Here is a 13,386-nt window from a genome sequence, read left to right as displayed (position 1 = left end):
TTGTCATTTGTTTCCTGGTTTCTGATCTATGCTGCGGAGTTCTGCCTTCGTCCATTCCACTATTCCTGCGCTGTATCTGATTACTGGCACTGCCCATGTGTTTATGGCTTTTATCATATTTCCGGCGTTGAGTTTTGACTTGAGTATCGCCTTGAGTCTCTGCATATATTCTTTTCCTGATCGTGTCCTTCATCTCTTGGTGTTTTCTTTATATCCCTCCTTCCATTATTCCCAAGTATTTTGTATCCTGTCTCATCTATGTGTTTGATGTTGCTCCCATCTGGTAGCTTTATCCCTTCAGTTCTCGTTACTTTGCCTTTTTTGTATGTTGACTAAGGCGCATTTTTTCTATTCCAAACTCCATTCTGATGTCCCCAGATACAATCCTTACAGTCTGGATTAGGGTATCTATTTCCTTGATGCTCTTACCATACAGCTTGATGTCGTTCCCATGAACATCAGATGGTTGATTTTGTTGCCTTTTTTCTTGAGTTGGTACCCCGGCATCCATCTTCTGTAGTACTTTTGTCATGGGAATCATGGCTACTACGAAGAGTAGTGGGACAGTGTCGCCCTGGAAGATCCCTCTCCTGATATTAACTCTGCTAGTCTTATTCCAGAGCTTGTAAGTATTGTATTCCAGTTGCACATTGTATTTTTGAGGAAGCTGATGGTATTTTCCTCTGCCCCATATATTTTCAGGATTTCTATTAGCCATGTGTGGTATCATGTCGAAGGCTTTCTTATAGTCTATCCATGCCATGCTTAGGTTGGTTTTCCTTCTCCTACTGTTCTTCATTACCATTTTGTCTATCAGGAGCTGGTCTTTTGTGCCCCTACACTTCCTTCTGCAGCCTTTCTGTTGGTAGGGGATGGTGTTTGTACTCCTCTAGGTAGTTTGTTATAGCCTTTCACTGATGATACCTGTTAGTAACTTCCACATTATTGGTAGCAGGTGATAGGCCTGTAGTTTACTGGCTATATTTCCCTTACTCTTGTCTTTTTGTACTAAGGATGTTCTTCCTGTGGTCATCCATTTGGGTGCTTGGTGATTTGAGATACAATGCTGGAGTTGTTCTGCTATTCGTGGGTGTAGGGCCTTGAAGTTTTTGAGCCAGTATCCATGGACTTCATCGGGACCTGGGGTTTTCCAGTTTGGTATTTTCTTTAGTTGGTGGTCTGACTGTGTCTGTCGTGATCTCCGTGAATTCTTTGTTTTATTCTCCCTGTTTTCTTCTTCCTTGACTTCCTGGAGCCATGTTGCATGTTTTGTTGTGTGATACCGGATTGCTCCATATGTTTTCCCAGAGTCTCTTACTTGGTTCGGCTTCAGGAATTTCTGGGTGGTTGTCTTCCCCTCTTAGTTGGGCTGTATAGTCTTTTCTGGTTGGTTCCGAATAAGTTTGTTCTGTTGGTATCCCTTATTCCTGTTCATGTACCGTTGGATCTTTGTGCTTTGGCCTTAAGCCTCTGTATTACATCTTCTATTGTGTTGTTTGTTTAGTCCCCTCTCTTGTACTTTGTATTTCTCGTTGAGTTCCTCCCGCTGGTTTTCTTGCTTCTTAGCCTTTTTTCTGACCATCTCCTTTCAGTTTACTCAAGTCAGATCTCATCACCATGATTTGCTTTTCCAGGCGCCTTTTCCAAGGAGGTTGCTGTTTTGGTTTCTGTTGGGTTGGTTGTGACGGTGGTGTTTGATGTTCGAATCCCCATCAGTTCTGCTACTATCTTGCTCCTGCATATGTCAAGTTATTTGTTTCTGTGATATTGGTGGTGTGTATTAGGGCCCATTATTTCATTGACCTCACTTGTTTTCTCCCTAATTTTCTTGGTGTTGTAGGCTTTCATGGAGGGGATCTTTGTTCTCTATGTATCTGGCTCCATCCATTGTCTAATTTTCTACCCATTCCGTCCTCTCTGTTTTTACTTCGTCGGTGTTTCTTCGTGTGTCGTTGTTTGATACTTCATCCTCCCTGTCGTCTTCTGTGGCATCGTCTCTCAGTTCGTCTTCGTGTAATTCGTTGTCGTGTGACATTTCCCTTTCCAGTTCTTCTCTTTCTGTTGGGGAGAGCCAGTTCTTTTTCTTTATGTTCCTTACTTGGTCTGCCAGCCTCTGCTCTGTTTGGGGGGTGTTAGTTCCTCTCATTCCAGATTGTTGATCAATCTTCTTCTATATCCTCTCTCCGTCGGGTTGCTTCTGATGTAGCATCTCCATATTTCCTTATTTTCCTTCTCTAGTCCATTTCTTCCTTTTTGCCTCTGTAGCTCCAATCTCAGGCTTGTTGATTATTGTCGTTGTGGTGATCAGTTGCTGGATGACGACCTCCAAGTACCTGACCGTCTTCCCCTTTTCAATTGGGTTGAATACCTGGTTTGCCGGACGAAGCTCCTCTGTTGCCAGAGGTTCCATTTTACGTCGTTGTCGTTTATTCGTTTCATTTCTTTCCATCATTGCTGAGTTTTGCTATTTAACCCATAGCTGGACCCTACCCCATCAGGGATAAGTACTCATTTACAGCTGAGTAGATTGAGGAAATTATGGTAAAGATCCTTTCCAAGGAATCAACGCCGAGGAGAGCGGTCACCCATCCAACGACTGACCAGCCCCAATGTTGCTTAACTTGACTTAAGTCTATTGAAGACCTAACCAACTCCTCCGCGCCACACATTATTATTATTATTATTATTATTATTATTATTATTATTATTATTATTTATTTATTATTAAGGTTATTATTATTATTATTATTATTATTATTATTAATAACTAATAATAATATTTCAGTAGATGAAACCCATTCATATGGAATGAGCCCATAGGGCCATTGACTTGAAATACACTTGAAATACAAGCTTCCAAAGAATATGGTGTTCATTAGGAAGAAGTAGAGGGAAGTACAGAAAGAAGAAATCTAACTTATTAAAAAAATTGATAAATAGATAAATAGTTAAAAATGTATTAAAATGTAAGAGGAATAGTATTAGGTTAGTATTGCATTTCATCTTCACATAAATTTCTGAAGCCTTGGAAGGCTGTTCCACAGTCCAAAGGTGTGAGAAATGAATGACCTCTGGAACTGCTGAAAAGTTTGACAGCATGGCACGTTTACCTCGTATTGGTGCTGCCGTTCAGTGAATCTGGTTTTGCTCTCAGCAGATAAAACGAAGGATAGCTGGGAATGGAATAGGTAGAGGTTCTTCCATGAATACCCCTTCGGCTGTTGATACCCTCCAAAGGAGCAGTCACTTAGTAGCTTGTTATCTAGCTATTCATCTTTCTTCAAGGGATTTCAGAATCTGCAAATTATGACTAATTACAATTGATTGATGTGAATGAAAAATTTATTATGAAACTGCATTTTATGAAAATTTTGCCATTTACTATATACTATGTACATGAAATATTAAATATTGTATTTTTTATCCTATGTGATGAAGGATTTCAATATTATTTTATTTGAAATTAGTGCTTTACCATAATGTTTTTAGTTTATTTATTCAATTTTAATTTTTGGAAAATTTTACCACTTACTATACATGGATTATTAAATATTGTATTTTTTTTTATCCATACCGATGAAGGATTTTAATTTTTTTAAGATTTAAACCCCCCCCCCCTAAAGTGCTTACCATAATGTTTTGTTAGTTTATGAAGTGTTATTTTTTGTATTTTAATTTGTATTGTTCATTTAAAAATACACCTAGTAATTTCACATATATTTCACAGCTCTTCTGTGTGAGCCGCCTCCAAATGTTATGCATGGGAAAGTCCACATTGCCCGTGGAAATCCTCTGCTAGGCTTAGAACATGAAAAGTACAAGGACCTTGAAATGTATGAAGAGGGGAGTGTTGCTGAATATTCTTGTGATGCTGGGTATTGGCTGCACCCAACATCTCATGCAAGGCATACGTGTCATCGTGGTTTGTGGATTGGTGAACCTCCTCAGTGTGGTATGTTTACTGGTATTTTAATCTTGTTTTAATTGTTATTTTCATGGATTTTATTGTCTTGTAAAATTTTGTTAATGGTACTTTATTTATAAAGCATAATCATGGAGCTTTTTGTGCTTTTTTATTAGTTATAAGCCCTTGCTCACATTTAATTTTAGATGGTGCCTTCCAGTCTTTACAATTTACTTAGTTGGTACTGTGGCTTGTTTACAGAGAGTCAAGGATGTGAAGAGCCCAGCCCAGTGATGAATGGCTATTACATAGAAATAGCAGGGTCATCTGATCAACAGTACCCTCCGGGAGCTCGATTGCAGTTTGTATGTCACACTGGCTATATCCTAAAGGGACCTGATATCTTTTTGTGCAAAGAGGCTGATGGATGGATTCCAAGACGTAAACCAAAGTGTGAACCCTCGCAGCAATTACTAGGTGTGAAGGAAAATTATATGTGTAACTTAGCTTTTAATTGTTATAACTTGTACATTTTTATGCATAAATTAGTGAAGATGATTAAAGGATGATAATAATAATAATAATAATAATAAAATTTTTTTATTTCAGCTCAAGGCCATATACATGGAGTATACAAAGTAGAGACAATAACACATAGACAATCTAGATACACGAGATAACATGATAAAAAATGATAATAGGCAATATCCACACCGTTACTGAAGAAATAGAAAAAATAGTATTCAAAATAATGGTAATGACAGTAATAATTTATAAAATATGTGCAAAGCTTGTTAATTAGTGGCCCCTGTATATCCTACTCATTTAAAAATAGTATTAACACTACCTACTGCCAGTGCTTTGAGTGATGCCACCTGTTTTGAGGTTAGCTTAGGTTATGTGACTAGGCTACTTCTGTTATGAAAGGGTGTATGATAAGAAAGTTAGCTGATTATATCAATGTACATTAGGCTTTTTTTTAGGTGTATAGGCTTAGGTTGCAAGCCTTTTCAGGTGTTTATGCATAGGTTGCATGTACTTTTGATAGTAATAACTAAGGGGCCAGATTATCTCCTGTTTTAGACTCCATATAATTCTTGTAGCACAATTGTGGTTAACTTATGTACTTATTATTTTCTGTGTGCAGTGCTTCCTTGTAATGGTTTCTTAGTGTCAAAGATATTTTGAAATTTCTGGCCAGTTAGGTGTCAAATTATGTTCTTAATTGCTCTGTAACTGCATTCTAATTTCTTTCAAGTTAAAGTAAGATGGTGTTGTTCCTTCAAGTTGAAGTTAGATGATGTTGAAAAATACTATACAGTATGCATATATGGAAACTCATTCTTCAAATGGAAGTTCTTTCATGTTTCCTGCTTTTTCAGTATGGGAATGTCATGTATTTACACTTGCACATTACATAGTCTTTTAAGCATTTCCTTTCTTTCTTTTCACTACAATGATACTGGAAAGTAGGAGGTGGTATCTCGGTCAGTGAACTAGGCTGTGATCATTTTGTGATTTTTGAGTAAAATACTTATTTGGGCGATGAACATTTTGGTAATTTTAAGGTCAAGTTATTTTCGTAGAAAAGCAACGCAAAGTTTACTGTATTTTTACAGATTCAGAACTGTGTTCAGTACCTCCAGAAGTGCAGTATACTGTGCAGAAGATGGTGCGTGGCATTGTGACGTCAGAAGGAGCCTTTCATGGAACAACTGTAGAGTATAGATGCCGTTCTGGCTACAGAAACACACTGGCTCCTTGCTTGGCTCACTCATTAACATGTCACAAAGGTCACTGGCATGGCACTTCACCTGAATGTGGTATGTTCAGTAACGTATTGATAAAGATAAGACATTCTATATAGACAATTCATGTAAGATAGGTGAGAGCTCTTTTTATTTTATGAAGTATGTATTTGCAAAATGCATGTTTGTTATGAACTGTTTATAGGTCAGGATAAGTGATTGCTGTAACTTATTTCACAAAAATGGTGTTTAATCATGACTATGAAATCATATTTAGCACTATCAAAGCCAATTCCTCATCACTATTGAATTTCCAATACTTTGTTTTGATCTAGCTTCAAATGGAATCAGTCTGGTATTTAGCAGATTGTTCTGAATTTGTCAGGAGAGAACAATTATTGGTTAAGGTGGATGAAGTTCCCCTGTTTTTCATTTTTTCTATTTTTTCATTATATTGTTTGTAGTGGGAGATGTCATACATAAAGGACTAAATTCTTTTTTCTGTTCTATCTTCTTTATTTACAATTACAATTCATCCTCAGAGGAATTCAGCAGTTGTGTGGCTCCACCAGATATTGCGCATGGATACATGTATGATGGAGCTTCGCCTTACTCTCCGCAGTCTCAAGTGAGTGCACTTATTTTTGTGAGTTGAGCATAGCGAAAGTTTGTAGCCTTTCCATTATCTTGTGGTTATTCATTATATCTTTTATATTTGATCACAAGTGATCTGATAAGAACTGCCTGAGTTATGAATGGCAGTTTGTTAGAAGCTCTAGTGATAATTCAAAGCATCTTTCTGCAGTGCCTTACTGTTTGTGATTTGGTCCCATCTTATGATATTTTTTTCCGTTCTTTTTTCTCTTCTTTCATGTTCTTTTTTCTCTTCTTTCATAATTGTGTTTTGAACAGGTTAACACAAATCTTGAAAGTAGTAGGTACTATAAGTCATAATTTTGTCTTTTGTCAATACTATGTTATATTAGTGACCTAATATTTATCTCCTTTCAGGTTTACTATGCATGTGATCCAGGCTATCGGCTAATAGGACCCACAGTATTGACTTGTGAGGACTCAGGATGCTGGGCTCCAAGGATGCCTCCAGTTTGTCAACTAAGTCACCAGTTTGATGGTATAAATCAAGATGAAGAATAAATTAATGTGCAGCTGTTTTATTTCTTATATCTTGTGAATTGAAAGTTGACATTGCTTAAACTAATTTTGATTACTAATTTATATGAGATTTTATCTATGCAGTGCTATGTTATTTAGCAACTGTAACATGACATTTTATAAATATTCTAATTGCTATGGTTTTAGTATTCCAGCTGTGTTAATATTTATGTAACTCTTCATATGTTTTATTCAAAGATGACATTCGAAATGAGAAGACAATCCTGGATATGCATACCATCCTTGTAGCAACCACTGGCAGTGTAATTGGTATTCTACTTATCGTCCTTGCCCTCATTTGTAAGTGTGGTTAGGTTACTTTATTTATGTTGTATTATGGCAAACATTGAATATTTATAATTATAAAATAGTTTAATGAGACTTAAGTCATTTCTAGATTCATATGGCTCCCCTGAAGGATATGTTTTTAGATAAGGTGGAAATAAGTAAGGTCAAGTTTGTGAAGTTATTCCACCATGAGTATAAAGGCCAATGGGAGCAGATGAAAAATAAAAAGCAGTAAGCAGTACACCTGGGGATGGAAGGGGTGCTTCTAAGAATTTATGTAATAATTACAGTGTACCTCACAAGGGATGTAGAATACTATAGGTTGTTGTCAGGTACATGTAATTCAGAAGCTGTAAAGTGGGTCACATTTTTTGTTTGGTTATAAGTTTTTTTTTCATTTGCATTTGTTTATTACTGTAGGGTGTATTGCATATAGTAGTGTATTTGTGAAAGCAAGGGTAAATAATACACTTTTAATATCCCTGACAGTGTACCAACGAGCTGTGGGTACAAAGATAGTGAGGCTCCGGAACAGTGGAAGTGGTAGCAATATACCACCACCACCTCCTACCTGTCCTACAAACCCTGCTCAGCCTCAACAAGAAAATGATCCGGATAGGGTCGCCCTTATTGCCTTTCCAGATGAGGTAAGAAATGAAAGTTGGGTTTCTGAGCTTTGGTCTTGCATGATTGAAATTTGTTCTTAGGAAAATACAACCTATCATATTATTTAAGAGTATCTTTCAGCAAAAGCTTCTTGGGTCTTTAGGCTGGTAAGGTGTGTATGTGTGTGCATTAATGGTGTGTGAGAATGGAACAGTACCCACTCTCTTAGCAGTATCTCTAGGTTTGCTTTGGCATTAGTCAAGTCCAGATATTCTAGCATATTATTCTGTAATGCCTCACATATATTGTATATTTGGTGGTAGTTCAGCCTTTAAGGGATACATAACAACAATGTTTCTTTGTGTCCCACTTTTTTGTGACCTTTCTTTGCATGAGATTGCTTTTGTGAAGTCTTAAGGAATTCTACTGTGTTACTGCATTAATACGATGTTTGTAAAACATTACCCTTTGCAGTTCTGGCTGATGTAGGGTGGTATTCTTGTCATGCAGTCCTGTTTCATAAAAAGTGGGAGGCCTTCTCAGGTATGGACCCCCATGAATATTCTTGTCTCAGACATTTGTTGCTTAGGGAGTCATTCGTGGTCTGAGGACTTTCTTGGTTATACTGGCTATGTAAGCAAAGTGTCTTATTGGTGATAACCACAAAACTGCTCTGGTCCAGTACAGTGGCAACTCAACTAAATGGACAGTGGTTGGGTAGGGTTGTCCCTGTCCCAGTAAGTAACAAAATCCAATAAGCAACAAAGATTGGCATATAACCTATATGTTACAGTAACCTGGAGGCAACTTATAGTGAACTTCAGTTTTATATAAAGTAAGTACATAAACATATGCACAATACAGTATAGTGTACAGTTTAGCATAACTAAAACATAGCTGATAGCAGTAGTTATACTTACTGATGCTTGCAAGATATGTAGAGTATACAAAACTTGGTGTGGAAGAAAAGACCATGAAGAACTTTGCATCTCTGCCACAATGTGAAGATTATATACTGTTATTTAAAGCCCCACATGATTGTACTTAATACTGTAATATCATGTTGTATACATATATTTTTAGTCTGTGTATATGTGCACAGCTTATGTATGTTTATATAAGCATCATGCTGCAAAACACTATGCATGCCCCCTTCCTCTCTCTCTCTCTCTCTCTCTCCCCCTCTTCTCTCCTCTCTCTCTCTCTCTCGTCTCTCTCTCTCTCTTCTCTCTCTCTCTCTCTCTCTCTCTCTCTCTCTCTCTCTGGTACAGTACATTTATTGACATTAGTTCAGTGCAGTATAGCACTATATTTAATACTGTAATGTAGTGCTACATATATTTCTATCATTCTACTGAAGTGTACATGTATATATGTACATGCATGCATTGCATTGAGGGGGGCCAGCCGGCTAATGCTATTTTTTAAGGACAGGACTTTGATATTTATACCACTTCATATTCATACCACTTGATAAGGTGACTTGGGACATCTCCAAACCACATATGATTTTCACCTCTGACCTTCGGTTTTGTGACGCCAGGATGATTTATCCCGAAAATAACCATTTTTCAAATTCTATCGGCTCCCTTGAAATTTAATATTAAGACCTGGGATTACTACCATATATAGACCTAATGTAGACCTCCAATCAAATGAGGAGTTCTTTTCTAAAAGTCATTTTTTTGTTAGATATGTATTTTTCATTATGGCAAAAAAATCAACACTATAAATCAGGGAAAAAAAGTTATAAAAAAAAAAAAGACTAAAAGAAAATTGGAAAAAAGGGCTTTATTTGGTTGTTCTATAATGTCTTTCCGAGTTATATACCAAATTTCAGTGCTATAGCTTTAAAAATAAGTGAGAAGATAGATTTTGAAGTTCAATAAGTATAGTTTTTAGATACGGGCGTTCAAAGTTTTCCTTTGTTTTTTTATAAAGACAATGTTAATAAATAATTATTATTATGAATGCATATTTCTTTTTTGGTTATTAATAAACCAAAACTATGTTATTTATAATAATTTAATCATAAATGATAATCCCTTTGCTCATATATCGTAACCTAGGGCACTGCGTCAGGCAAGAATGGGCACTCCTTCCTACGCAACTCTCTCTCTCTCCTTCACTAACTCAACTTATTACAGCGAATTTTCTTCTTCTGTATGTTAGCAAGGTGTTTTCCTTGTATTTTCCTCTTTGGCATGATGAAATTCTTGCTGAAACAAAGATAAACAGACGTAAAATCAAGAGAATGTCGGGTGAAACTCGAATGTGTACTCTTTTTACAAAGACAATGTTAATAAATCATGATTATTATGAATTTCATATATCTTTTTGAGTATTAATAAACCAAAACTATATTATTTATCATAAATGAAGATCCCTTTGCTCAAAGACCGTAGCCTGGGGGTACTGCATGAAGTGTGCGTCGGGCAAGACGGGGCCTTTCTTTACTACGCACCCCTCCCTCTCTCTCTTCACTAGCTACGTTAATATCGCATATATTATGATATTCTGTACAGTAATCGTATTAGAGCTAATTTTCTTCGTCTGTATGTTAGCGAGATGTTTTGCTAGTCTTTTTCTCGTTGGTATGATGAAATTCTTGCCGAAACATAGGTAAACATATGTAAAAGCAAGGGAATGTCAGAGGTGAAACAAGAATGTGTACACTACAAGAGGTTTCTCCTCGCACTGGAAGGTGGTAATTGGTAAACTGACTAAGTTCCCTCCTGCCGCCACATTGAAATCTCTACAGATGCCATTGCTCACAATTTCCTTGACAATAATTATCAGAAGAAATATTGCATTTTCTTGTACGGATCAATGTTTTTGGCCTATTGAGTTACGTTTACTAATTACCATGTAACTATGAAAGTAAGAGGAATTTTGACGAAATATTTCGTATATGTATTCTCCATTGCCATATGAAGCTCTATGAATTCACCTATACCCTCATATACAGGCAGTCCCTGGGTTACGACGGGGGTTCCGTTCTTGAGACGCGTCGTAAGCCGAAAACCGTCGTAAGCCGGAACATCGTCAAAAATCCTAAGAAAACCTTACTTTTAATGCTTTGGGTGCATTCAAAACTATGTAAACTGCATTCTTATTGCATTTTTCATCAAAAAAACCTTTAAATATTGATTATTTTGCCAGATCAGCGTTTGTAGGCGTCGTAACCCTGGAAATAATTTTTGATGAATATAATTGAAAAGCGTTGTAACCTCGGAACGTCGTAAGCCGAGACCGTCGTAACCTGGGGACTGCCTGTATAAGGGTTCTGGCCATCCCCCTTAAGATAACCTATATGTATACTGTGCATTTGCTTTTCTTTCTCATTCGGTCAAAATTTTCTTTGTATAGTATATTAATCCATAGAGAGAAAGAGAGAGAGAGCTAGGGAGAGAGGGAGCAAACAACACAGGTAGCGCTTTGCTCACCCGAATGCAATGGAAACCCGTGCGTATCACACACAATTATGCACACTGAAAACTGTATGTAATGCTACATTATGATAGAGAGAGAGAGAGAGAGAATACAGAAGGAGAGAAGAGAGAGAGAGAGAGAGAGAGAGAGAGAGAGCCAGCATGTGTGTAGTGTTTTATAATACAATGCTCATGTATGTTATGCGTGGAGTATTTGCACACAGGGAATGGTTTTTCATGAACTGTAATATTTAGGATGGGACTGCTAAAGCTGCAGTTGGAGCACTGTTAAGGGTGAGAAATTCCTAATTGATGTGGGCTGCTTGCAAGGTGATCTCTACCCTTCCCTTGATGAATTAGTGTATCAAATACATAAGTATTCAATACATACTTATTACCTGACCCTTTCCAGTCTTTCAAAATATTTAGAACTCAAGAGATCATTCATTTTACTAGGAACACAGGCAAGAGTTTCTATGATATAAAATTGTATGGGTACCATTAGGGACTTGAAATGCAATGACTGGTTTCACACTAGAAAGAAAATTTATTCACAGAAATGTACACAATTTGTTTAGATTCCCAAAGATAAATCACTGGTAAATGAATTGATAATAAATATATGAACACTCTTATATTGAAGACAAAACAACTACTAAAAATATACAATCAAAATTAGAACTATAAATTAAAAGACTCACAAGATCATAGTTGAATTAAAAAGCCAGGATGAAAATAAAATAAATTATTACAGCACTCTCTTACATGGCAAAACTGGAAACACCTATACATTAAACAACCATAGAATATGTGAGCACTGGAAATGTGGGCAAATAATAATGGTATCACTGCTTTCTTAGATATTCACACTTAGGGACTTTGTTCAACACTCTTTTTAGAATTTTGACAAACACACTAATATAGTAGTTTCCTCAATATAGAGACAAAAATGCATTATAGCAAAGCATACAAGCTTAAATAATTTTCCAGTGCATTCAGGGAATGCTGTGGCAATTCTCCAGTTGACGCGTTGAACAGATATGCAGAGTAGGCTGAATAATTTGTTTAAGAATAAATAAATTAATTGTCGAGCTTCAAAATGTTGTCAATACGGTTAATAAACATTACTAAGCTAGCATTCCTCAAAGACAGCAGAAACAGAAGAATACACAAACTTTTGATAGTTTGATGTCTCTTTCAGGGACTACCTTGGCAACTTGCAAGTTGGGCGGTTTAACAGCTGTCCAAGAACTATTCTCAACTAACTGAAAAGATACAGTGGAATGTTCTTCATTGAAATATTTATCTAGATTTCTCCCCAGAATATGAAAAGAAACTACTGATTACAGAAGGGTTGGCAATAGCATCATTAATGCCTTTGTTTTTTGGAAAATTTTACTTGTAATATCAGAGGACTAACTCACCCTGGCAATGGTACCTGACTTGACTGTTCTCTCTGTAGGGTCCTTGCAACATGAGAGGGCCACTAGGTCAGTTGGAAGGAGTTCTGGCCATCATATGGATAAAGGAGGGCACTGGGACTTGTTTGGCAGACTTTATGAGGTGTTTTTTGGTTCATCACTCAGCACTTTGAGACTGAGGAAGGGCCTTTTGCTCTCCAAACAACTACTTTTTGATATATTAGATTTTTGTTTGTAGTAGGTTTCTGCAAACAATTTTGGAACACCAGTTGGCCCATGAACACTTTTTCTCCTGACCCTAAAGTAATTGTTAAATCATTGTGTCGTTCCCAGCTCCTTTTGGACAAGTTACATCCCTTCAAATATGCACATTTGGGCTTTAGCATTCCTGGAGCTTTCAGAGCAATGCCAGTCAGTTCTATGAAATGACTTTCCCATCTTAGGCATGAGTCTCCAGTGTATAATGTGAGAGTTTGTATTCCCATAAGAAAGATCGGATATTTATGATCATTTCCATTTTTCACCAGATATACAAACCAGAGCCTTATATCATCATAATATCATTTCAACCATCCCTGCACAGTCCCTGTTACTGAATGAAAAAATGACAAGTTTCCACTAAGTGAGTGGATAGTGCACTGCCCCTCACCTGCCTGCCAACAGTTAATCATCTTCTTTTAAGCTTGAATGACCAGTTCCAGTTTGTGCTGGGAATACTCATATTTGAAAGGCTCTTGTATGTTCATCTAGGAAAAATACAAATTATCTGGAATATACTCTTTTCATACAATGAACTTACCTGTCAGATATATACA

The 13,386-nt window shown here is 36.8% G+C and overlaps 1 protein-coding gene across 3 annotated transcripts in view; it reads left to right on the top strand.

Moving 5' to 3' along the window:
- The window catches only part of LOC135198496 (sushi, von Willebrand factor type A, EGF and pentraxin domain-containing protein 1-like), a 94,547-nt gene that overhangs the window by 8,986 nt on the left and 72,175 nt on the right, over window positions 1-13,386 (top strand). For all 3 annotated transcript variants that reach the window (XM_064226094.1, XM_064226095.1, XM_064226093.1), the window contains exons 4-10: window positions 3,728-3,952; window positions 4,166-4,381; window positions 5,524-5,727; window positions 6,195-6,280; window positions 6,664-6,784; window positions 7,024-7,125; window positions 7,603-7,760. In XM_064226094.1, the coding sequence (XP_064082164.1) occupies window positions 3,728-3,952; window positions 4,166-4,381; window positions 5,524-5,727; window positions 6,195-6,280; window positions 6,664-6,784; window positions 7,024-7,125; window positions 7,603-7,760 (1,112 nt within the window). The remainder of the gene's footprint in view (window positions 1-3,727; window positions 3,953-4,165; window positions 4,382-5,523; window positions 5,728-6,194; window positions 6,281-6,663; window positions 6,785-7,023; window positions 7,126-7,602; window positions 7,761-13,386) is intronic.

This window comes from Macrobrachium nipponense, chromosome 22 (assembly GCF_015104395.2).
Source record: "Macrobrachium nipponense isolate FS-2020 chromosome 22, ASM1510439v2, whole genome shotgun sequence".
Taxonomy (NCBI): domain Eukaryota; kingdom Metazoa; phylum Arthropoda; class Malacostraca; order Decapoda; family Palaemonidae; genus Macrobrachium; species Macrobrachium nipponense.
This window is presented reverse-complemented; position numbering and strand designations above follow the sequence as displayed.